We start from the raw sequence: 24602 nt of genomic DNA, 5'->3' as shown, positions 1-24602 counted from the left end.
CATGGGTCTGGGACAATCCCAGCTGTGACTTAAAGCACTGCTCTCATTGCTGACTTACCCACTTGCCCAGCAGGCATTTTCTCCAGCAAGATGGAGTCTCCGAAGAGGATGTTGCCACATTATCTCATGTTTCTTCTGGAGATGATCAAGGATGAAGAAAAGGGTGTAGACATGGTCATGCGTGTGTGTCTGACAACGACTGTTTGGAACCACAACTGGACCCACTCAGTAGTAGCCTCATGAAGCCATTCCTAGGTGGAGACACTCACAGGTAGTCCTGCTGCCCTGTCTGTAGCCTCATGCGTGTCCCTAGAGCTGGAGAGAAACCCCCACCTACACGAGAGGAAGGTTGCTTTTGTGTTATAGGGCAATAGGTGGAGATAGGATCCCTCTGAACAGGGTGACTTCTACCCTCTGGTTGAAATTGGGTTGGGGGACATTTATGGTTACAACAAGGGGAATGTGAAGCTCCTGAGGGTAGAAATCATTTCCAGACACAGGCAGACAGGCTGCCTAGTCCTGTTGTCCCTGCACGCCCTGGCTGATGGCCGGGAGCCCAGGCTTGGTGGAATGGGCTGCTCACAATGTCCTGAGATGCTGGTGTCTGTAGAGGGTTGCACTGGGGCAAGTGAGGGCTCGCATGCTTCAGGCTGAACCTTGGCTTGGTCTCTATGACTGGCTTTAGCCAGAAAACCTCTTCATTATTGTAACAATTCACAGATGATCAATAAATTCTCAGTCATTGCCAACCGTATTTCAGAGCTCTTTTTCACAAAGCTTATCTATTGAGATCACTATCCCTCCTTCAAGCATAAGAACCTAAAGCACCTGAAACTGCCTTTTCATCACCCCCTGGAACACCTTAGTCCCACCTGAAATTCCTCTCCAAGAAAAAGGGCTAAGATGTTGGTCCTCACCAATCCACCAGTAGAATCTGGCTTTGCAGGCTTATTTCCTCCATTTTGTTTTGTAGGGGCTCAGGAATGACAATTGTCAAATATTTTTCTATAGAACTGCATTTTTAACAATATTTCAGAAGGACTACTCCTTTTATGATGTGTTGATAGCAACACTTGACTGCTGAGAGTAACTAGAACAACATATCAGAAGTTGTACCCATCTTGCAGTGTCTGAAGATCTAAAGAAATGGCTCTTCTAGAACACACTCAAAATTGCTGTTCAGAGGTATTTTCACAGCCACAGTGCATAAAAAAAAAGCAATCTTCAATAGAATTAAAGTTTCTCTACCACCAAGAAGTGACTGATTCTTCATCAACTAGTATAAACACAGACAGGGATCTGAGCAAACTCTTGCAAATTAAGTCTTTTTGGTGCCTCCTTTAACAAAAGGAAATAAATTACTAATTTGTGATTTGCTGTATAAATTTTACTCTGAGATTCAAATTCATTTCCCAAAGTTCTTTTCTAGAAATGTATTTCTGTGAGAAAAATTCCAGGGTTCCTAGTGTTACAGAGTAAAATCAGGAAAAGTATTTGCTTTTTTTCAGACCTAAACATACAAGTATTAAATATCCAGGTCAGTCATAAGTTTAGCTATCTGCCTATGCTACAAGAGTAAAATAGCAGCCTGTTTTGTTCTCAGATCTGTTACAGGCATGTCTTGGTCAAGTGGATGTCATTTTAAAAGTGTGATTGCAGGCAAAGGCTATGAAATGAACTCTCCAGGAGCTCCATCGCTATTACAGCTCTCTGTCCTCCTTATGAAATCAGAAGAGGAGAGTTTAGCTTCTTGTCTAACAAGAAATTTCTTCCCTGAGGAACTGAAGATGTGCATGAACTCTGGCAGTGTTATCCAGTCCACCTCTTGTCCTGGGATAGTACCAGTCCTTTACTGGCAGCAGTTTTGTCTTGTCCATCTTTCTTGCGATTTAAGAATATAACAGGATTGTTAAGGGAGGTGTCATTTTTGGAAGCTTGAATGTTAGGCTGGGGAAAGAGTCTGTATCTAAGACCTTTTCATGCTCAAGTCTGCGAAAATTTTATAAAATTAATTTGTAAAGTTTGGAGCTGGTCTCTTCAGCCAAGTAACTAAACCTATGATGATGTCAGTGGTATACTTAAGAGATACCCTTGTGGCTGAATAAAGGGGGCTAAGAGGTAAGACCACGTTGATAGTGTGTGTGGCTGGAAGGGACTACTGGAAAATAGAAATGGAAACTTTTTTTTTTATGAAGATTTTTATTAAATTGTTAAATAGAAAGAGGTAATAACTTAACAGTGCAGACAAAAGGAGGAGCACACCGGATGTATAGAAGTCATACATTGATATGGCTTGGGGAATAAGCTTTCTCAGGAGGATGAAAACTTTGATTCTTAATAGAATTAAATTTCATACTGATCCAAGCCAGGATAGGAGCAAAGTAAGAAACACATAATTTCAATATTCAAAGAACAGGTTCTTCTTCATTAAGTCAGTAGTGGATGCTACGTTTTCTTTGGGTCCTCACTGTAAGTGAAATGAGAGAACATTTAGCTTTCAGAGCTCTCTGAACAAGCTGTAGTATCTCTAAAATATGTAAATTTTAAATCAAATTTTTCTGTCAACTAGGATTGTTTCATAGTTGTTGACACATCAAACTGGCACTGGGAGTTTTCTTATTCTTCTTTCCTTCTGTAGCTACAATGGTCAGAAATAGAAACTACATAGGGACAATGCAAAATTGCTGTTTGTTTACAGATAAGTTACTGCATTTCTGTGGGTTTATGCAAACTGTGTGCTTGTTCCTATCCCATGGCAAATACAAGGTCATATGACATTGACATAACTGAGCTTTCTTTCATGCTAACTAAGGCAAGCTGCACTGCTGTATAGCTGCTGTAGGCTACAGATATGCACACAGACATTTCTTTATTCCAGCTGATACATGCTAACTTGGAAGTAACTTAATAGTACAGTTGTGGCTTTAGTTCTTAATTAAATGGGACTGAAGAAAATGTGGTTTAGGTGGGTACATTCCAGGGATCTTGACCACGGAAATATTGCCTTTCTTCTTTCCACGGGGCTGGGTGACCTGATTTGCCATAGATTTGTCTTGGTCTCTGAACTGTGTGATTAAAAACTGCATCTTTTCCAGAGGAGCAATATATTTGTATACCACGTTATGATTTCTATGATATTCTCTTTCTATTGTGCTAGTAACACTAGCAGTAACATTAAATTGGAGTTACCCTTACTGGCACGTGCTTTGGAATGGCAGGTATCTGAGAGGCAAGGCAAGCAGTGGATCACCTGGCTAACACCACTTGTCCTGACCGTGTCCCCATCTGCCTGAATGAATGAATGGTGTCAGTGTAGAACTAATCCATTCTATCAAAAGCAAGGTAGAAAGGGATGGCTTTTGTAGCGAGCCATCCCTCAAACAGTGTTTTTCCTCTGTGAAGAGGAAGCTTGTTTTGACACAGATTGTTTTTCGTTACCATTCTCCTTGTTCTCAGACCTACCAGAAGTAAAGGTGGCTTGGAAACCAGAAGCTGTATCAGCACCATCTGTGACGAACTCTACAAGTATAAGATTACTAGAAGAAACTAGACCATTGGGTATCTTTGATCCACAGGTCTTGTCCATTAGAACTGCAGAAGACTTGCTGGATCCATCATAAACTTTAACATAATCACCCTGACAGCCTCTGGTTTTCTGCAGCTCAAAGGCTTGAAAGTGCAGGGAAATCTGGAAGGGAAGAGAAAACCAGCCTTTAATATGCATGTATGTGACTTCTTTCATGGACCATCCTTAATAACAGACATAATCTAAGCTGTAGCAAAGCCCGAACTGGAAGTGCTTACCCAGCCTTACCTCTCATCCCCTGAAGCTGTGCAGGGTTCAGATCTAATGGGCCTGTGACTGAATGCTCAGCTCAGGCTGCTTTCTCTTGATTTTGCAAGCCTGAAGCCCAACATATGGAGGTTTTTCAAAATCTCAGCTCTGCAGTTGTCAGAAGTAAAGACTAGTCTGAAATATCTCTCATGGAAAAGATCTTATCTGGCAACTGGTACAGAGACAAAGCGCAAAATGCCATATTTCAAGACCACTATTAACTTGTGATTACCTTTCTGGATCGGGTTCGGATGAGCCAGACACAGTTGGTGTTATCTGAGTAATTTCTTGGGTGGTTGGCAGATCTCAGTGACCCAGATGGTGCATCGAGAATAGTGCTGCAGCAATCTGAGAAAGAAATGATATTTGCTTCAGCACCAGGCTTGCAGAAGCTTCCACTCATTTACTATTACAATTCCTTCAGAATGAGCTGGTCTTGATTTTCAGATCTGCCAGCATTCATTTCAGAGCACTGGTGCATTTTGATTAAAATGAAGAATCGTGTTGTCCTTATTTTCACATAATGCATAAGTATCTGCATCAAAATGGAAAGTAAAGTAGTGCTTGGAAAAAGCATTAGCTTTTATTGATTAGCTCCATAGTTTAGCAAGGGATCTTCTGCAACTCTATAAAGAGTGTGAGAGGTTTCAATTCACTGTAGTTGGTGACGACATTGCTTTCCACTGAGATGGGGAAATCAAGTGCTGTTAGAAGAGCCAAGCACAAATACGATGTCTCTGCAATGCTTAAATTCTAAGCTCTGGAGGAGGACTTGGGCTTTCCTCTGTGCAAGGTGTAATACTTTATTCATCATGGGTTTTTACCCTTTGAATAAATTTCTCTGGTTGTATGGGAGAATTCCTTCTAGCAGAGGTTAAAATTAAAGGGTTAAAAATGCATACAGATTTAGAACCACAGCTTAAACATTTGAAAACTGGTCAAGGCATCGTTAAACTGTTCCAGTTCAGAGGAGCCTACAACTGGTTTGGTTTGGCTCGGATCTTAAATACAAACTGCACTGAGGAACAGAGATGTCTGGCTCTTTGTGGGGTTTATAGCTGTCTCCTGAGATGTAAGAAACTAAATTACTTCAGTGAGGCACACGACGTGGTATGCAGCTAGGCCAGCACTATTTGTGCCGATAGTGAATGTGTTTGATTTAATTTGGAAGCAGAAAGCATTTTCTCACTAATCACAATGTGCCTCCAGCTTCATCTTTGCATTCTCTCCCAGAGTAACTCTAGTGGGTACCATGAATTTCAGAGAACCTTTGGTGGGAAACTGCTGCCTCTGCAGTGTGCCCAAACATCCCCGTGAAGGATGTGAGTAGAAGATGAAAGGATGGCTTTGAGACACTTACTGCAATTGTAAAGTTTGTTGATTTTGGCCACGTCCAAGTTGCTCAGTCCCTGCCTCTGTCCAATATGTACTGATCCATCAGGAATTGGTACAATAGTTGCTTTCCCAGTGGTATTACTGAATGTGTAGCTGAAAAAAAAAAAAAAAAAACCAAACATGAAAAAGTATGTTCTTTAAGTACTTCTTTCATGATTTAATGGCATGCTTTGGAGAGAGAACAAGAATTGTACACATGTTGTTGTTGTGACTAACTATGCTGTTCAAATAAGTTTGAATAAGATGTCCAGCAGTAAGCAATGCCAATCTCAGGATGCCCTCCTTTGCTCCGAAACTCAGCTGTGAACGGGTCCTTAATGGAAAGCTAAAGGTTTATTAATTAATCTTAGGGAGTAGCTCATCTGAACTGACTCACAGTCTTTTTCTCAGAAGGGGAAATGAGGAAACTGGTAGTTAGAAGAAAATTATTATAGAAACTAATTCTAATGTAAGATTTGAGTTTCAACAAAAGCAATGCCATGCTGCTACTTACGGGCCATAGTGCATTACTGAGGCATAGTCATATGGAAGACCCAGGTTATTGGAATTTTCAAATTTCTTGAAGTCTGGTCTGTCAGCTGTAATATATGATATTGTACTTAGAGTATGCTTCCTGTCTACTCCCTTCAGTGAAGAAGGAAGAGCTGGGAACAGTAGGGTGTATCTACACCACTTTCTACATTGAGGAGTTCAAAGGTACTCACCTGGACTGATGTACTCCCACATGATTTTTACATGTTTATCCCTGTCACTTCGAGAATGTTCATGCAAAAAGCCCAGAGCATGGTCCAGTTCATGTTGAATTATTCCTTTCCACATGCAGCCTCCTTTCATCACAGAGACAGTCTGTCCACCTCCTACTTTCCCATAGTTGGACCAGCAGCTAGGAGAGGCATTGAACACCAACAGAAGACTTAGGGGCTTTTTATTACCAGGCAGGAAAAGGGACAGTACAGGGAACCTTGCTTTTCCCTTCTTGTGAGAATGGAAGGATTCCTCCCTGTAAACTGCGATAGTCTACAGAAGGGCAAAACTGACCATGTCATAGAAAACAACAGAGTATGATCATTGCTAAAGTTTCCTGGAAGACCTTCATTAGCACAGAGGCTACTGCATTCTGACTTTCAGTACATAGTGACTTTAGCTCCCTAGAAATAATATTTTTTTTTTAATTTTTTTTTTTTTTTTTTACAAAATACTGAACACTATCAGTGCTGGACCTAAGATGAATAGCACTTTCAAGCTAACAGGGGTTGAACAATTCTCTCACGGGCTCCAATTCTGACCTTGACAGCCAACTGTGTGATTCAGAGAACTCTTTATTTCATAAGTTGAAAATGGTTTTGCCTGTGTAAATAAGACCTACAGTAATCTGTTATATATTGTGCTCAACTGTGCATTATACCACACAGAAAACATGAGCTTAGGTATTCTTTCCACCTTTATGGTGCTTTCCCATGGTCTGTATCACTTCAGTGTCTTGGGTGAGACTCTGATGTAAATTGCTGAGTCCTTGCAAGGTAGCCAGGGGGGCATACCTTGGCACTGTGAGAAAACATAACATTCCTTCTCTAAATGCATTCCTTTCCAGTCTAAGGTCACACAGAATAGGTGCATTGAAGAACTGAAAAAACAATGTAGCAATAACTTGTTAATTTATCATTCAACTCACCCATCGGCAGATTTAATGCTGATGTAGTCACGTTCTGTCTTGCGCTTCACAAAATTAATACAAGTCAGTGTTTCAAATTCTGCCATGGCATCATGAATCCCCTTTATGTGGCTTTCCTCTGGAGAAGAAAGGGTTAATTTGGGGGCTCACACAAGAACAATGGCAGGTTCCATTAAAATCTCACATGTGCTCAAAAACAGGGTAAATGAGGCACAGAAACATTAGCCTAGGATCTTTCTTGCTTTTTGCTCAGTAATGAATTTCATTTAAGATATTAATAGCCTGGCACAAGATTCTCTTTATCCAGATATTTGTCTAAATGGATTCAGGGGGGAGCCTTTTTTTCTCAACTACTTGTTTTACATTATAGTGGTGATTGGAGACAGCTATGGGAGGATGTTTTGCTAATGAAAAGTAGGCCATTGAAACCACACCGCCATAAGCATGAACCTTATAAAGGCAGGTATTCTGGCAGGTATTCGAGGGAATGATCACTCTTGTTTCCAAGAGACCAGACCTAAAACATTATGGATGCAAACTTCTCAAGGAAATTTGATCTGTTTTCTTTTTCCATTCAGGTCTTTGTAATTTGTAATTCTTCTGTGCTTGCACAGTACAAGTAAATTCTTAGGATTTATTTAATCAACTGTTTGTGTGGCCACTAGAAGTAGGTTTCTACCTGAAGCTTATTGGATAAAATCCATTAAAAAATAAAAAAGAAAAAAGAAAGGAATTATTGAAATTTACACCCACCATAAGTAGGATCCAAGACATAGGGAACACGAACAATCCCATCGCTGGACTGGGGCCAAGTGCAATGCCGACAGTTGATGGCACTGCGAGTCCTTTGTGGAGCTATGTCACCTTCTTGCAAGTACTGAGAGCTGCCTGTGGTGAGAGAGAAAGGGTGGAATCTGAGCCATAGATTGCTGGATGCTTGCTAAGCACAATTGGAAAACTGTCACTCCCATCCTCCTTTTCTATTTTTCCCTAAGCATCTCCTCAATGTACATTATCCACCTCCCTACCTTTGCTGCTGTGTAAGCTAGGAGGAGAGGTGGGAAGCTCCAGCTCTGTTGGATGGAGTTGATGCAAGACAGGGAATGACTGAAGTACATATGGAATGTACTTCCATATTATTTTGCCATCCATCATGTGACACTGAATGAATGGCATCAAATATCTGCCCAGGAAGGGCGCTGGGAAAAGGCAGGATGTGCCAGTAAGAAAACCCAAGAAGACAAACAAACCAAAAAGAGAAGTGAGTGTTGTCTAGAGAAAACTGTAGGAATGTTTGGTGTTCATTTCTACAGAGAGTAGTAAAGCTTCTTGAATGACTGCTGAAAGGGAAAATGTGAGAAAGACAAACTGATAGAATGGGGAATGTTTGGAAGAATCAAGGAACAGGAAGTCTAGATCAGGGAGCGTGGGACTGACCATAGCTTGTCTAAGAGTCTGTACTACAAAGCCGTATGATGATGGAATGCAAGCAGTGTTTGCATTCAAGAAAAAAACAGATAAATGATAAAGCATCCAAGTATCTAAGTTACCTTTTTATGTCCAAAGAATGACAAAGATATCAAGAGCTAAATCTGAAGAAGCTGCTTGGATAGTTCAGTTGCCTCCACACCTGGTACCACCTTCAGTATTGACACTGGAGATCTGAGATGCCATGGGGCTTCAGCAGACCACAGAGCAGTCCCAGTGGCCTGTCGCTGGGTGTGTCTTACATGATGGTGTGTAAGAATGGAAAAACACTTGCACAGATTGTCGTAAGATATTGTACCTCCCACATCATCCTCAAAAAGCAATAAAAATAGATTATAAGCAGGGCTTTGGTGACATTACCTTTGTTAACTTCCAGAATTTTGTTAAAAATAATGTCGTCCTCGGGCTCAGTTTCTGTAGGCGATGGAGATTCTGCACAGAAATACACGAGTATGGCTTTCTCATTCCCAGGAAAAATTCAAATCCTGATTTTTAACCTGATGAGTTTCCAGGAGCTCACTTAGATCGAGTCCTGATTACAGTGACGCATCTAAAATTTACAGACCCAATTTAGAGACTGGCATGGTGTTCAGTCATGTAGATATTTGTTCAGTGACACAATCTTGAACACCTCCCAGCTGTGGTTAGTTTGGCATTAATCCAGACCTAAGAGCCACTCTCCACTCTCTTTCAATCTTTCCCTGTGGTTTGATTTTTTTTTGGTGTGTGTTTTTTTGTTTTGGTTTGTTTTTTTTTTTTCTTTTTTTTTTTTCTTTTTTTCCCCTAGCCATTGCATTTTAAGGCCTGGACCTTTGGCTCCTATAAGTCTGTATTGTCCTGCTCAAGTGACCAGCTGGCTGCATGTCTCCCTTTGTGCGCTCAGACAGCACATTTTTCCTTTATGCACACACAGTTCACACTCAACCCCCCAACATAAGACAACAGAAGCAAAAAAGGATGGAGAGCAGGCCTCCTGCTTGCTGCTGGACATGCTGACCTTTTGAAAATCCCTTGAAACCAATGAAATCGGAACACCATTCCCTTTCCATGGGTCAGACGGATGTCCCCAGCTAAGCCCAGCATCAGGGACTCCTAGGCCTTACAAGTAGAATCAGACAGCCAACTCTGGGCGTTATGCAGTAAGCCTTGACATCAGAAAAACGGACAAGCACATGGCCTCTGTGCCTTCTGTAACCTTTGGAAGTGACTTAAGTCAGGGCATTATCTAAGCAGAGCTATTTTTAGCAAAAGTAACCGCTGAGGTTTTTATCAAGGCAAAGCAATTGGCCAAAACTGAGGCTCTGCTTTGCATGAAAGATTATGGCGAGTGCACTCATTTAAAATGTCTTCCTCAAGATTTATCTATGTTAAACATGTGTTATTTTCTGGAGTAACTATGTAGGTAACAAGCAGTATATCTTATGAAATACATTTAGATGGAATAATACATACCATATATATCCTCTTGTGTAGTAACCTGCAATAATGATGCATTTCTATTATCTCATGCTTTATATTATAACATAAATATTAAATAATATAGCATGCAAAGGATTAAAAGTGCCCAGGCTACCACTGAAAGTATCTTTCACCAGTGCAGTCTTGAGCTTTTATATAATGTGCCATGTCTAAGGAAGTACCATGGTGTGGTAGATATTCTTCTTTGATATCTTGTCAAATACAGATATCATAAAGGGAATCAGCATAGGAGACTTGGGAAATGCAGTTTGAAGTATGGAGTAAATTTCAGATCTTCCAGCTTTATTTATGTCCCTGCTAGTAGGAGTGCAAGGCTGATGAAATTGCCAGTGAAGCCCTCCCAGTATCACCTCAAAGCACTGTGGTGAAAGGTTGTGGTACATACGGCTTCTAGGGAACTGTGGGGCTGGTAGCCAGCTGTGGGGGTCATATCTGTAGTGAAACAGATCTCCATACTTCCCTTGCCTTCTAAAAATCAAAAGGAAGTTTGAGTTTTCTCTACGACCCCAGAAAAGGCAAAGTTTCCTTCAGATGTGGGCTAAATCTGGGCACTGTGGAGCAATGAATAGAGTAAGGATGGAAACGGCTCACTCTGTTCCACTGTTGATCTGAGAAGCCTTTCCCACACAGATGGAGATACAGTTGGAGTGCATGAGTCTTGACCTCACTTTCCACAATTCTGAACCCCAAAGTGATCAAAAGAGCTAATTTAGCTGTCCTTACCTCAGTAGGTTCTGTTGCTGCAAAAAGCAAGGAAGAAAAAGACAAAAAAAAAAAAAAGGGTCAAATTAGATTCTGAATGCAACTTCACAGTGTTCAGTAGCAAGGGCCTCCTCAACCATGGGAATGCCTCTGGCAGGTCCCTTTGCTTGGAGGGGAACAGAGTGCACTAACCGATGCCTAGGCACAGAAATTAAATGGATGTTTAGACAAACAGCTATGAAAATTCTTAGTAGATTGTGCTGAAGGACAGAATCCTGGTCATTTACCGTCTAAGAATCAGCAAAGCATTTTATCAGCTCCAGTGAGCAAAATGACAAAAGAAACTAGGGAGAAAAACATGCTTTGTCTCTAGATTTCACTGCAACAGGTGCAGACTAACCAGCTCAACAGTCCTCTCTGGTTTCACGGTGTCAAAGAGTAAAGTTATAAAGTGGGATGAAGGCTATAATTTAGCATGGGGCAAAATATCTCAGCTTTGGTATGTACCTGACAGCAGCTGGAACCATTCTAAGATGTCTTTCTAGTGTGAAGTCTTTTGATTTCTATCAAATGTCAGTTTCTAGATACAAACATGGAAGTGAAAATCTCATTTGATAGACAAATTTCTGAGCAGAAACTTCATTGTTATAATATCATAAAAGTTTAGAAATTGCAAGGACCTCTAGAGGTCATCAAATTTGTTTGCTTTCCCTAAGGCAGAAACAGTTTTATCTATGTTATTCCTGACCATAGTTTGTTTGACTTGTTCTTAAGTATGATGGATATGCCACAAGCATTTCTGGCAACCTTTTTCAGTTTGCTAATAATTTCACTCTTCCATGTCAAAATTTAAAGCCATTATTTTTCTTCCTATCCAACACTGACACAGAAAACGCTTATGCAAATTGTTCCTATTTCTAAGCCTATCCATGTTGCTTGTCTTTTTGACCACTTTTTTTCAATAGAAGATAGGCCAAGCTCCATCATACCTTGCAGCACCTTTCTCTCTTCACAGTGGTTATTGCCCAAATGTGCTCCTATTAAGAATCTATCTAGAACCTGCAGCAGAACTGATTTTATTGAGCCAAAAAGGCTTCAGTCTGTCTTTCCAGACTGTTACTTTAGTTACATGGCAATGGAAGTCCACTGTAATGATGATGGTTTATTATAAATTAATGCAGTCCATTCCCACCAGCTGCATCAGAGAGATCAGTGGCACCTAAAAAAATTCTGCAGAGACGCACATTTTTGAGATGGATTGGCTGGATGGATTCAGAATTCATGCACCCAAGAGGTACTAGATTCATTGACTAGCCAAAGTCAGTGGAAATTAGGCTCTAGATTCCTAGGCACATAAAGCCTTCAACCCCTTTTTAAAATGAGACATCACAAAAGGCATCTGCCATGTCCTTGATTAAATGAACATCTGGTATGATACAGCTTTCAAAAGGATACAGTCCATGTTTTCCCTGCACTGTAAATACTGAAAGATATCTCAAAAGGCACAAACAGCAGTAACAATGGTAAGTTAAAACTCATTGTCTGTGTCTGTCCCAGTAACCCTGTAACTTTGAGTCCCATCAGCTGACTCCTTTGAACTCAAGCAAGCATGTTCCTCGGCCAGCTCCAAATACACTGAGCAGTAATTTTACAACATCCTTTTGCTTCCATGCCATACATGACAGCTTAAAAGAAGAATAGGTCAGTTTTCATTAGCCATTTGCTCTGACTATGTCAAGCAAATTTTTCCAAGGCCTTTTCCTCTCACAGCATATCACCACCAACCTGGAAGTCTCTTGCTGTAGTCAATTAAAGCCTACCTACAGATTTATTTCCACTGACCGTCTCTGGAGATCTGCAATTACCTCCTTCTATTCTGTAAGTTGACAAAAGCTGTTCAGCTAAGCCTGTACTATTTGTTTTCTAACCCAGCACAAAGCAAAGCTTTCTCTGATGCCTGACATCCCTTTCTCTTACTGCTGCACCAAGGTATGCAAGGAGGCAGATGAGTAGCAGTCTTTTTCTAACGTTCAACTTAAAGAAAAAGTATCAAAATGTCTTGTTAACATTTTATTTTCAAGCCTGTGAAAGCACATCTAAGTTAACCTTACACACCATAGCCCAAAAGTATATGTAAAGCACATCTGTGTGAATACACTTCTGCACGCAGCCCAATAACAAATTAGGAACCATGGCCTCATTCAAAAGGCCTGAGAGTCGGTGCTTTCACATGCTCTAAAGCCAGGTCACTCACGCACCAACAAAGTGTGTGATACATAGTCAAGAATTAACAGTTGTCTTTAAAATACAGTATAAATCCTACTTACTTGTTGTGCTGTTTTCATGGTTCTCCTGCAAAACCAACAGGTAAAAGGCATTATTCTTCCATAGCTCATAAATGCAGCAACAACAGCATCAAAATCAGGCCAAAGGGAGGAATTAACTTATTAGATTGGCTTTATATATTATTATATTACTAATATTTTTTCTTGCAGGAATTTATCAGAATGGGTCTCCACCACTTCACTCCAGGAAGAACAGGTCAATTAGAAGATGGACCACAGCTGCCTGGAACTGCTCTCACCTGAACAGGGAAGCCCAGGGTAGCGTGCAGCAGAAATGCAGCGAAGACTAAGAACCTCTTCAGATCCATTCTCCGGTGCTGCCAGACCACCAGTGTCCTTATCTCTGCCAGGTGAGCCGCTAGATATACCAGCAGAGCCTGCTCTGACTGGGCTGAAAATCCCGCAGCAGCCAATGGGGACCCTAGCAGGGAGCAAGCTTCTCTTGCAGCCTCAACAGCCAGTTTAGCCTCTGGGCATCTCCTGGTGCCGTGCTGTTGCTGTCACTGTGATCTACAGCATCCCTTGTCCTCCTGCTGTCATTCATGCCGCTCGCCAGAGCCAGATCAGCCTCATGCTTGGGCTGCCGTGAAGCTTCCTCTCTTTGTTTCCAAGAAACTTCCTCTGTTTCTTGGGGGATCTTTCGTGAAGTGTTCAGTTTGACTGATACCACCCAGGAAGCCCTTATTCCTGGATAACTTTCCAGAGTACTGTGTTGTTGGGATTTCAGATGGGAGGTGACATTTTTCTTTATGGCACAGAAGGCACAGAAGGCCATGACAGCATTGTGTTGCTTCAGAACGTACAACACATCACTACTCAGTAAGGTTATGTCTGTGTTTTCCGTGAGAAGATATCCTTCATCTTCTCAGCTTATGTTCCTATAAGCAGACTTTTTGTTTCCTCCTCTGCTTCCTGATGTTTCATAACATCAGGAACATTTCCCACGTTCCAGAATTTCTGGCAGTCTGGCAGCTGTAGGTGAGCTTTGTGAACAGCAGTCAGAGAGAGGTAAAAAGATAAAAAAGACAGCAGCAGCATAAGCAGCACTTACTCATTTTGAGAATGATTAACAGATCTGCTGCTTGCTGGAATGCACCTGTCCGGAGGTGGATGTGAGCAGACCTAGCAAGAAATGCTCGTAGGAGGTAAACCAGCAACCACTGAGCCTCTTGTTGCAGCAACCTCTTGTTGCAACCTCTTCTCACAGCAAAGCTCTGTCTGGTGATACATTTTCAGAAGGTGCTTTAGCTGCGGAATTGTCTGGTCTCTGATACATGCTCGTTTTGTGTCAGAGTACATTTTCCATGCGTGGAGAAAGAAACTGAACTATAGAATAGTCAGATTCTGTCTCCAGACTATGCCAGTGCCCAGGCAACCTCAGAGTAAGTTTTAAATCTATTCACATTGTTATTCTTTCTTTCTGTATTGAAAAAAAAAAAAAAAAATGTTCTAGAAGTTATCCACGTTGGTGAATGAATCAAGAAGCAGCAGAGGGTTTTCCACCTATTTGTCACCAAATCATATGCAGTCAAGGCTAGAAGTTATATGGAAATGTAATCCGAATTGCTTTGGTGGGGATTACTCTTCATTTTAGTGGAGGAAAGTTCACAGTCACACACTGCTGACTATTTTAGAAAAGTCTGGACTGACAAAGTCCGGGGATAAATTTTTATTGCCACCACGGGGAGGCAGCATAGGGAAATAGTGCTTCTCCCTCTCTGTCCCTGCACTGGCTGAAGTAAGGGCATACCTAGGCACCAGATAATAAAAAGCTGGAGAACATACGGTCGTTGTGACCATGAAAGAACAAAGACCAAACAGGCATTGTCAGCATGCTAATCCTGATGGCACAGGCACTTTGTGTGTCCTCTGTGCGCATAAATGTTTGCACTAAGCAGTGCTAAGTGCCTTTCTTCATATTCATGTTTTGTAGGGATGAAAACCTTCCTTGTGCTGAAGCAAAGTTGTGCAGCTCTGGTTTGCAGTGCTAGAATGGTTTTCCAGGATTCTCTCTCAATAAAAAGGCAAAACAAATGTCCGTGATGCCACATGCCCTGGTATGCCAAAACCAAACCAAAAGGACGCTGCAGAATGGGGCTTGCATATAATCTGCTTCCGTTCAAATTTAGGAGAAAAAAAAAATTAAGTCAGACCACTCTCAGGGAAAACCAGTCCAGGAGCAAAAAGAGGGATCAGAGATAGGGAGGGAGTAAAACAAAGTTAAAAAGGAAGGTTGGTAACCTTAGCATCTTTGTAGCATGTTATTGGGAAAATAGTACAGCCTCTTGAGTGGCGGATTAACTGCTTGTGCGCAGGAAAGAGTGAGGGGACTGGGCTGGCAAAAGGGATGCTGCACCTTTTATTCTGAACATATTAAGCAGCTCATCAGACGGATTGCTGCACGCTAGCTTTTCTGTATGCTGACACTAGTGATGATGGGGTAGCTTGCTGTTATGATCAAGAAAGTGGCTGTAAATGCTACAGCTGGCAAAGCTTGCACAAGAGAGCCAGTGGAGTGCTGACACTCATGCCTGCTGCCCATCCTGAAGATCCTCTCAGCTTTGATTTGTGCCTGATATTTAGATTCAGTATTTGGTTGTTTTCCTAAGTGGGGTATTCATGGGGGAGGAATTGTCAGCAGTCCTGTTTTCACTAACCAAAACATTACCTAATATTTTGAGGCACTGCAAAAATAGGACATGGTTTTACCAGATGCAGTAAAGCTGATACCTCTAGCAGAAAAAGCACCACAGGAATTGTCTTGAACTTTTAGGAACCAGACTAGGGCTTAGCAAAGAGAAGCTGTCTCTGACTGTATAGAAGAAATGTATGCAGGAAATTTTGTCAGATGCAAGTTCTCCTGTCTGTATATCCCAGTTTCTGGTGGACAGTAGGGACCACACATATTTTGCAGATGTAAACAATGATTGACAGGTGTCCAAAACCAACAACAAAATTTCAAGAATTACTTGGACAATGTCACAGTCTGCAAGAAGTCTGTCAGCAAAAAGAGCACTGCTCCTGAAAGACCACCACAAAACCTGCAGTTATGCCTGAGAACATACGTTGATTTGCAGAGACAAATGTATAGATAACCGAAGAATGCCTTTACAGCTATACCAATGCAAAAAAATGTATTTTCTCTTCTGTTGCATATGGGAGTTCACTGTAAAGTATACATAGCCAAAATCAAAACAGCAGATGTATAAAACTCACAGCAATCCTTAGACATCTTTCAGATTTTGCTCAGTTGTGTGTCATTCAATCATATGCGTTATACAATTATTATTCTGTTTGGAGTGTTTCATTGTAAGCAGTTCCAAAAATATAATGTAAACAATCAAGACCTACTTACGAAAAAGAAATAAGGTGTCTGTTATGGCTAACTACTAACCTCTATATCTACTAGCTACTAATTGTTATGTAGTAAAATGTGGGAAAAAAATTACTCCAGGAAAGAACAAAATAGACACGTTTATGTTGAACAGCTTATGGAAGTTATGTGGTAGCTACCATACCCAATTCATGGCAAGATATTAACAAATCTGAAAAGTTTAAAATAATCTGGCTTTACCAAAACCAGCCACTGAAGCAATGGTATGGTCCACAACACATAACTGAAATTGCTGTGGATTGGCATCACACAAATAAATACCACACAATTATATTTACAGTCTGGGGCTAACGACAAGTCTGAACCAGGAATATATTATTTTAGGCAGAACTGCTCAATATAATTTCTCAGGAATGTCTGCTTTGTGGGGCATTTCAGTATTTTGGCTCATTTTTCTTTGGAAGAGGAATTCTGGTTTCAGCTCAGCTCTGGGCTCATTCACTCTGAACCCCAGGCCTCTGGCCAGGAAGGTTGGTCCCGTGCACTGTTTCCAGCTCAGAGCTTTTTAGTCTCCTTCTCGCTAATTCCAGGTGTTGTAACACTATCACACAGGGTTTGCTTCCTTTTCTGTGGTGTCCTTATTATCAGCTACTTTTCAGATACAAATCAGTCCTCACACAAGCTTTTTCTATGCTGGTTTAAAGGACTTTCAGCCCTTTAGTCTTTCTTATAATTCAACTCTTCTTGGCTCTACTATCACTTTTTAATTCCTTCCAAATTATCCATGTCTTTTTGGTAATGCAGTGATGTGGAGTGAATAATTTCAGTTGAATTCGTGTCAGCCAGTACTGCACTTTGCTAGTTGAGACTATTAATGAAGTGCTGGCAGCTTCTGAGGGTTTCATAGGTAAGCAGCATAGACTTCAAGTCCCTGTATAGGAGACTGACAGGTGTCATAAAAAACAACTCTAGATAAGGAAAAGTGCAGTTAGAAGCTGTTTTCCCACACACAAGAGCATTCTTGTGGAATCAATAGATTTGCTTTGCTTCATGTCTCTCTCCGCACTTCTTCTTTGGATCCTACCACCCAGAGAAGACCTGGAGTTGCTCAACATGATTCATATTCCTCTTTCTGTTGTGCTTCCCTCTTCCAAGGGGCTCCTGAGGGATTCCCATGCCCTTGCTAACACCATCTGTAGCAGTAATCTGCATGGTCTGCAGATTCCTTAGGGGAGCACTTACACATCCTCCATGATATTAATGACTAGCTCCTGCCACAGTCCTAGCCATGGCAGTGCTTTTTGTGAGAGAACTCAAGCCTAAATAATGAACATTGGCTTGCTATTGATTAATCGCTTTTCTATTCAAAGAGCCAAACCTAGAAACTTCGATCTTCAGTCTATCATCAGAAGAAGAGGGACAGTGAAGAAAAAGATTTTTTTTTGGTGATGGATTGGTCTTTACAAAAATAAAAATATGTAGTTAAGAAAACAAAATAAAACCACAAACAAAACTAGTAAAGAAACAAATTGGAAAAGTCAAAACATTGTAACTTCTGAAATAAACGTTGAAACAAAGTTGCTTTTCATTTCAAAATCAGATTTCAAGGCCAAATTTAGCCAAATATAATTTAGCAATTAAACTAGCATTTATAAAGACATATGTTCCAATGATTATTTGGGCTGAGGGAGGGGAATGGAGATGATGAAACTGGAACTTTAATTTGGACAACGCCAGTAATGAACTTCTGATTGTCTTGGAGGAAAAAAAAAAAAAAAAAAAAAAAACAAACCACAAAAAACTAACAAATTCCTTTCTTTTATCAGGAGAAGCCATCTGATTTGTCTGCTGCCCTTAGGTGAAGAATGGACGGATCAAAGGTTTTACGTGATGTTTCCAGCCTGCGGAACAATGTTATGCTGATTGCAAAGGAATCTGTGGGATGGGGTAAGGTGTGAGCTGGGGCTGGGGCTGCGGAGCGGTGCCTGGGGTTATCTCTGGTCTCTCTGCCCTCGGAAAGGAGACATGCCATCATCCATCATCCATCACAGGCTGCTGCCCCGGCTGCACACGTATCGTATCGTATCGCGCTGGGGAGGTCTCCTTGTGACCGATTGTGCAATGCCAGCTAGCTCCCCTGCTTGCTTTCACCTTCTGGGAGAAAGGGTCTCCTCTTCCCAACGGATAGCTTTCGGTCACATTAACCGTGCCGTGAAAGTTACTCTGTGAACGTTTGTTTGGTGATTTAACTAAGGGAATCGGACCGTCGCCTCGTGGCTGCTGCTCAGCTGAGTGCATGGGAGCTGGCTGGGTGTGCTGTAAGTAAAAAGCACCACTTCTCTGCCTTTACAGTGCACAGATCTGCCCAATAAAGGGTCCTGGTCATTGTCCCTCACCCTGGAGCAAATATGCTCCCATACACTATCAGTTAGCCTCACTTCACTGGCTTTTTTTTTTTTTTTTTTTTTTTTTTTTCCTTTGTACCTCATCAGAAAGGCTGTCTGTACTGCCTATCTCAATACCTTTGCTTGTTTTTCACTTTCTGGCTTCCCAACTGTCCTCTCTGCAGGATTTTTGACTATTTCAATGGGAGACTTGAGAAGATGGTTCCAGTCTTACTGTGTTTTTCTAAATGCTAGTTCCCTACGCAATGTGAGCCCTGCCGTGAGTTACACCCCTTTACCAGGCTAGCCTATGGCTTTGCTTCCTCTTCTGGGAGGATAATTTGTAGCTCCTGTCATGCCTCCTGGGCAGGTGAGTTTGGACACCTTCCCCTGCTACTTCTGACTTTATCAGGATCCACAGAAAAGTACTTTAGGAAAAGTTAAAGCATAGTCCTTGCAGCCCCTCTTTTGTTTTAGGACAACTGCTATCCAGGCAGAGAGTAGTGACTAAATATTGACATTGGAAAGATTGCCTGACAACAAACTTTAAGCTGTTAAATAACAAAAAATCTGCTTGTTTCTCCCGGAGCCTTTTTCCAAAGAGAACATTTGCCTCCGAAGAAGCAACCATTGATCTCTGACAGATTTGACCACCATAACTGATGCAGCACAGGTTCCTGGGCACAGCCAGCAAGTTGGATTGGCTCGGCATCTGTCGTGAACCCGTTAGCAAAGCCCAGAGGGTCTCCAGCAGCCAGACTGGGGGGCCTGCTACCCCCCCCCCCCCCCCCCCGGGTGAGACAGGGGTGCTGCAGAGCTGGGGACAACGGGAGGAGTGACTGGCTGAGCAGGTTTGCTGCAAGTGAGGCTGGAAGGGCATGGGCAGAGCTGCAGCAGGGAGGGGAAGAGGGGTGGGAGGCTGAAGGCTTCCCTGCCCCGTGCTGGCAGAGAGTCCAGTGCAGCCTTGGCCTGGGCTAACCACCCCTGTCGCCTCTCATTGCTGCAGTTTAGCTTTTACAAGGAAAAAAAAATCACGTTTTAAAATCTATAACCACAACTCAAGATTTAACCATGTCATCTGTCACAGGAAAACCCCCTTCATCTTCTTTCAGTCTCTAAGAGCTACCCGTTCCTCAAGGAGCAGAAGATTGCCTCTTTCCTTGTGCCGTGCCAGGGGTCCTGCTATCAGCGTGTACAAGCATGCCATAAATCATTATGATTTACCTTTCCAGTGCTCCCTGGAAAGGAAATAAGATTTTTTCCCCATTTCACGGTGGGAGGAGCTGAATGCGCACACACACATGCATCCACCCCTCTCCCTTTCCCACTACCGATTTGCTCCAGGTCACCCAGGAACTGCAGGATTTTCCAGCACGAGGCCTGGAAGGATCCTGGAGGAGGTGAGTGCCAGTCCGGTGCCTTCAAGGGAACAGAGGATGGCTGCTACCTGAACCATGACGGATCTATCCGTGATGCTTCCCAGGGGAGCTGTGGCTACATTAACCTTGGCTTACAGCTCTGATCGTGTTAAAGCTTCCAAGAGGGTCTCTCTTTTCCACGTGTCTGCGGTGACTCTGCCATTAGTTATTGAACACATTAAAGGGACGTTGCCACATTACCTGTGATTACTATTTTTCAAGCACTTTCAAGCAAGTGCTCTTTCTGTCATGCAGTGAACACATCCCTGTCCTTAGAGTACTTGCAGTTGCAATAAATTAGAGAAAGGCTGCCTTGACATCTTCTGCTGGAGAGAAAAGCCTAGCTATGCTTTCATTTTTCATTTATTTTAGATTTATATAATTAGCTGATAGAAGCGTGCGTGGCCAAACTTTAATCTGAGAGCTTTCAAGTCTAGCCTTTTGGCTTCAGATTCATGTCTGCTGTAGTTTCAGTTCTCCTTAGTGGACTCATCTTTGGCTCTTAGTTCAAAGGCTTGTATGCAGGAAAAACATTTATTTGTCCTGGAAGATTTGAACTGCAGCTCTTGTTTCTTACAGGGATGGTTCTGTTGTGGATCTGCAAATGATACAGTGTGAGTTCAGCAACAAACCAAGGTCAAGGCACTATGAGAAAGCTTCTACTTAGAGGTCTGCTCCCAACCTTTACATACGTATCTGCCTTCTATCTCTGATAAGGAATGTCATAAACAGGATCTATGAGGATATTTGTATTCCTCCTTTAAATAAGTAAATTCCTTTCGTAGGAAATTGAAGAAGTGGGTGATGTGGAATATTCAAAGTGGTTGGTTTCTGCAAAGGAAAGAAGGGTGGACTATTTATCACTTCCTTTATTCTGATAATCTTTCCTCATTTTGAAGAGAAAGAGGCCCATGTGTTACCCATTTTGGACCATCATAAAAAGGAGAAGAGAATGCAGAGTTTGTCTCTCCAAGAATGTATGAGGGCCATAGAGGCAGTGTCTGTGGCTTGCCATTAGATGAATTATGCCTCTAACCTCAGACCAATGCAATTCTGGTATCTTGAGGTCTGATGAATACACAAGCTGGTTTATGTGATGACATAGCTTAACAACAAAAGTAAAGGGCAAATAGAAAAAAAAATCATATGTATCAAGTGATCAAATCAATCTTTTCATACAAGTGACATGGAAAAATTTGTCATTTTTTTCCTAATCACGCAACTAACTGGACAGCAGACTGGATGACCTATCATTCCTCACAGGAGCAGGACCAGATTCATCTCTGCTGATGGGTGTACTTGATTAAAGCACTCATATGCTGAAACTAACGGGGATACTCTGCTGTCAGAGAAGGCAGTTGGCCCCAATTATGAGCTGTTATGAGACAATTATATCTTTTCCACATTCCAGTGTATGGTTACTGTAGCAGAAGGTTTGACTGCTATCCTAGGGTGATTTAGAGTAGCCTTTCATTAAGCAGTATTTTCACTTTAATTCCTCACACTCTTCTGCTTACACATACTTCTTTGTTATAAGCCACTTGCTAGGGGTAACAAACCAAACCTAGGAAAAAAAGAAGCAGTGGTGTTTCTCCAGAGTGACAGACGAGCACTGTCACACTTTGAGTGCGTTTCCCCTTGGATCACATCAGAATGTGTTGTTCCCCCCAGGCAATTCTCCTGTCCCAGCCCAGGTTCCTGCTGATGATCAAGGGGCTCCCTCATCTCTCTCCGGGACTTCTCTTGCCCTATGCCACTGAAGCTGTCAAGGACTTGCAGCTCTTCTTTCTGGTGGCAGGAACCTCCGGGAATGAAGGTCTGAGCACATTTGGAGCCTGTATTCTGGTTGTGTGTCCCTCTGTTAAGTAAAACTGGGAAGGCGGTGGGGAACACCAAGCTGATCCTTATATTGAATAACTGCCTGGGTTTGCAGCCCTTCTCTCATGCCTAAATGTGCTCACCTGGCCAGGTCGGCGGGGGAGTGACAGAAAAGCTGGGGAGAAAATGGGTCACTTCCATCTCTTTATCTTCAGATTGGGAGTAGCTTCTTCTCATCTGCCTTCCTTGCCCCTCACCTTTCCTTGTGCTGCAGGGCATGGGGAAGGAATGAGGCCTCCTCCTAAGTGAGGAATGGGCTCTGCACCCTGTCCTGCCCATCGGCAGTGCCACTGGAGCGAGGCAGTGGCGACAGCCTGCCACGTGCTGGTAATGCAGCGTGAGAAAGGGCTGGCAATATTTGCTGCCTGGTGGCTGTGGCGTCATTTAGCCTTATGATCACTCTCGTAGCTGAATTTCCGATTTTGCCAGAGGCAAAGATCATCGCTGTGTTTGGAAGGGGTCCTGTTCTGTGGCAACAGAAGCAAAAGTTTTTTCTCCTTCCTAGTGTCGTGCCAGAGATCTGATTTAGAAGATCAAGCTAAAAATGTTGCAGCGTTGGTTACAGAGAGTCCATCTGAGCTCCTTCTCACCTAGTAGACTACTTGGTCATTGCTGCCAAGTACAGCATTATAAGGAGGGTGTGTGGCACCATACTTTGCAGAGACTGGTATCTTTTTGCGTTGCCTTTTCTCTGCCTGTGACATGAAAAGAGGTTTGGGAGCTTCCTCCCAGGTTCCATTAGTATGACCCAGAAGGCTCTGTGTATTCCACTGTGGCTGGAACAACCCTACCAAGATTTTCAGGATGTTTAGACCATCTACATTGTTGTTTTAAATAAAGAAGGAGCCTCTGAATCTGATCATAGTGTGGTTTCTGTGCCCTATTGTTTCTGTGTCCTCATCTGTGCAGAGCTATCCAAACTGGGAAAAGAAGTTGTGGACAGCTGTCTCTCCTACACGCCTTGCCATGCAACTGTTGAAGATTACACAACTGTTCCTGTTGAAGAGAGAGGAGCTGACCTTTCCCTCCTACTGTCTGGTACCAAGAGTGTCTCAACTTTGAACAGAAATTTTGACACAAGATTAATGTAGTTTGTCATCATTTAGGTGAAATGCAAAATTTAAACTTTGTTGGAACAAAAAGTCTTTCTCTCCTACATTCTAGCTTTGGGGTGATTTAATCACATATTTTTGTCTGATAATGCCATGAAACATCTTCAGTGGAATCTGTATTCCCGAGGAGTTAGGCTGTATGGGCACCAAGAGCCTGGCACTGACCAAGAGGATGCAAACTGCTGCTGATATGATAAGTATATGCCACGCTGAGGATATCCAAGATGTACAGGGTTGAGTGATGAGGGCTTTTTATGTGTAACTAGTGGTGTGACAGAAGATGTTGGGTGGTGAAGGCAACTCAGATGGGAAAGTCATGAGTTTTAGTATGTTTGTGTAAACTTAAGTTTTTATGAAGTCTGCTGGGAGAAGACATCAGTGTCAACCTGAAATTTCACATTGTGAGAAGATCAGTCAGATGTTGGTATAGGCTCTGTGAGCTATTTGTGAAATATGACAGTAGGAATGGATCAGGAAAAGATCAGGTGGAGATAAGGTATAGAGAAAGAAGTGCTATCTATTCTCTCGATAGATAATGGATTCTCATATGGTGAGGGCAAGAGAAGGCGACCTACAGAATTAACAGATAGAAAAAGTAAGAGGAGAAAGGCACGAGAGAAAGGTTTATGAAAGTAGAGGGAGGATATAACTGAGTTTCAATAGTCACTAACATGTCCAGGAAAAAAGGACAAAGTGAGCTGGCCAGTGTAAGCACAACAGTGGAGTAGAGACTGTGGAAACCAGAGTGGAAACAACCGAGTCAAGTAAGGGAAGTTGCAGTAAGGATTTTGCTTTTCACCATAACTGTGTCAGATTTGCTCCTACTTTACCTAGCTTAGAGCCACTGAATCACTTTGCATTTTTGCAGCTTGGAAGATTACTTTATTGGGTGTTTTGAGAGGGGCTAGGGAAAAGCTGAGGACATGGAGCTTCAAATCAGGGAGCCCACTGGAGAGAGGACAGTCCACTCTGAACTATAATTTGGGCAATTGTGAAAATGAAGGAAACAATTCCCTAGAGCTACTCAAAGGAGCACAGATGGGAGGCCTCCTTTCAGATTTGGATGTAACTTTTTCTGTCTCATCTTAGAGGAAGGTTCTGCCATGAGCAGCCTGGAGATTGAAAGTTCTGTACAGCTCAAGTACAGCCCTCTGGGGCAATCACAGGCAGAGCCCCTGTGCTTTCCAACGCAGAAGCACCTAAATCCTGAAGGTGGTGGCTATCTCCAGACCGTTTAGATTAGGCCTGACTGCAAAGCTGTCAATAACAGTTCTGGCTGGAGTGTGAAGTGTGAAAGACCTATTACTCTATTTCATACTGGACAACTTTGATTCTGAGTAGCAATTACCTGTCAAACTTGACCAGGATCAGGTCAGATCTCACGATGATCTCAATTTGAAAAGCTAAAAATAGCATATATTTCTGCAGACAGCAAAACCAATTCCCAGTCTCAACTATTTCAAAGGAAGGTATGAAGGTCAGGCAGGTCACAGCAGTGGAGTGGTGAGGATATCATAAGCATGGACCCATGCCACTCTTTGCACTTAACTCGTTGTCAAT

At 42.2% G+C, this 24602-nt stretch overlaps 1 protein-coding gene across 1 annotated transcript; it reads right to left on the bottom strand.

The window, feature by feature from the left end:
- Window positions 1–2236: 2236 nt before the first annotated feature.
- Window positions 2237–13232, bottom strand: LOC104360821 (astacin-like metalloendopeptidase). The gene is made up of 13 exons (XM_042791048.1): window positions 13156–13232; window positions 12899–12923; window positions 10593–10609; window positions 9843–9867; window positions 8751–8822; window positions 7656–7790; window positions 6903–7020; window positions 5935–6113; window positions 5724–5808; window positions 5196–5323; window positions 4068–4183; window positions 3463–3688; window positions 2237–2467 (listed from the first exon to the last, which is right to left on the bottom strand). Exons 1-13 carry the CDS (start codon window positions 13222–13224, stop codon window positions 2433–2435), a joined length of 1230 nt encoding a protein of 409 aa, XP_042646982.1. The 5' UTR covers window positions 13225–13232; the 3' UTR covers window positions 2237–2432.
- Window positions 13233–24602: the final 11370 nt, after the last annotated feature.

This window comes from Tyto alba, unplaced genomic scaffold (genome assembly GCF_018691265.1).
Source record: "Tyto alba isolate M040663 unplaced genomic scaffold, T.alba_DEE_v4.0 Super-Scaffold_18, whole genome shotgun sequence".
Taxonomy (NCBI): Eukaryota; Metazoa; Chordata; class Aves; order Strigiformes; family Tytonidae; genus Tyto; species Tyto alba.
Note: the sequence above shows the minus strand (reverse complement) of the source record. Positions and strands in the feature narration are given on the sequence as shown.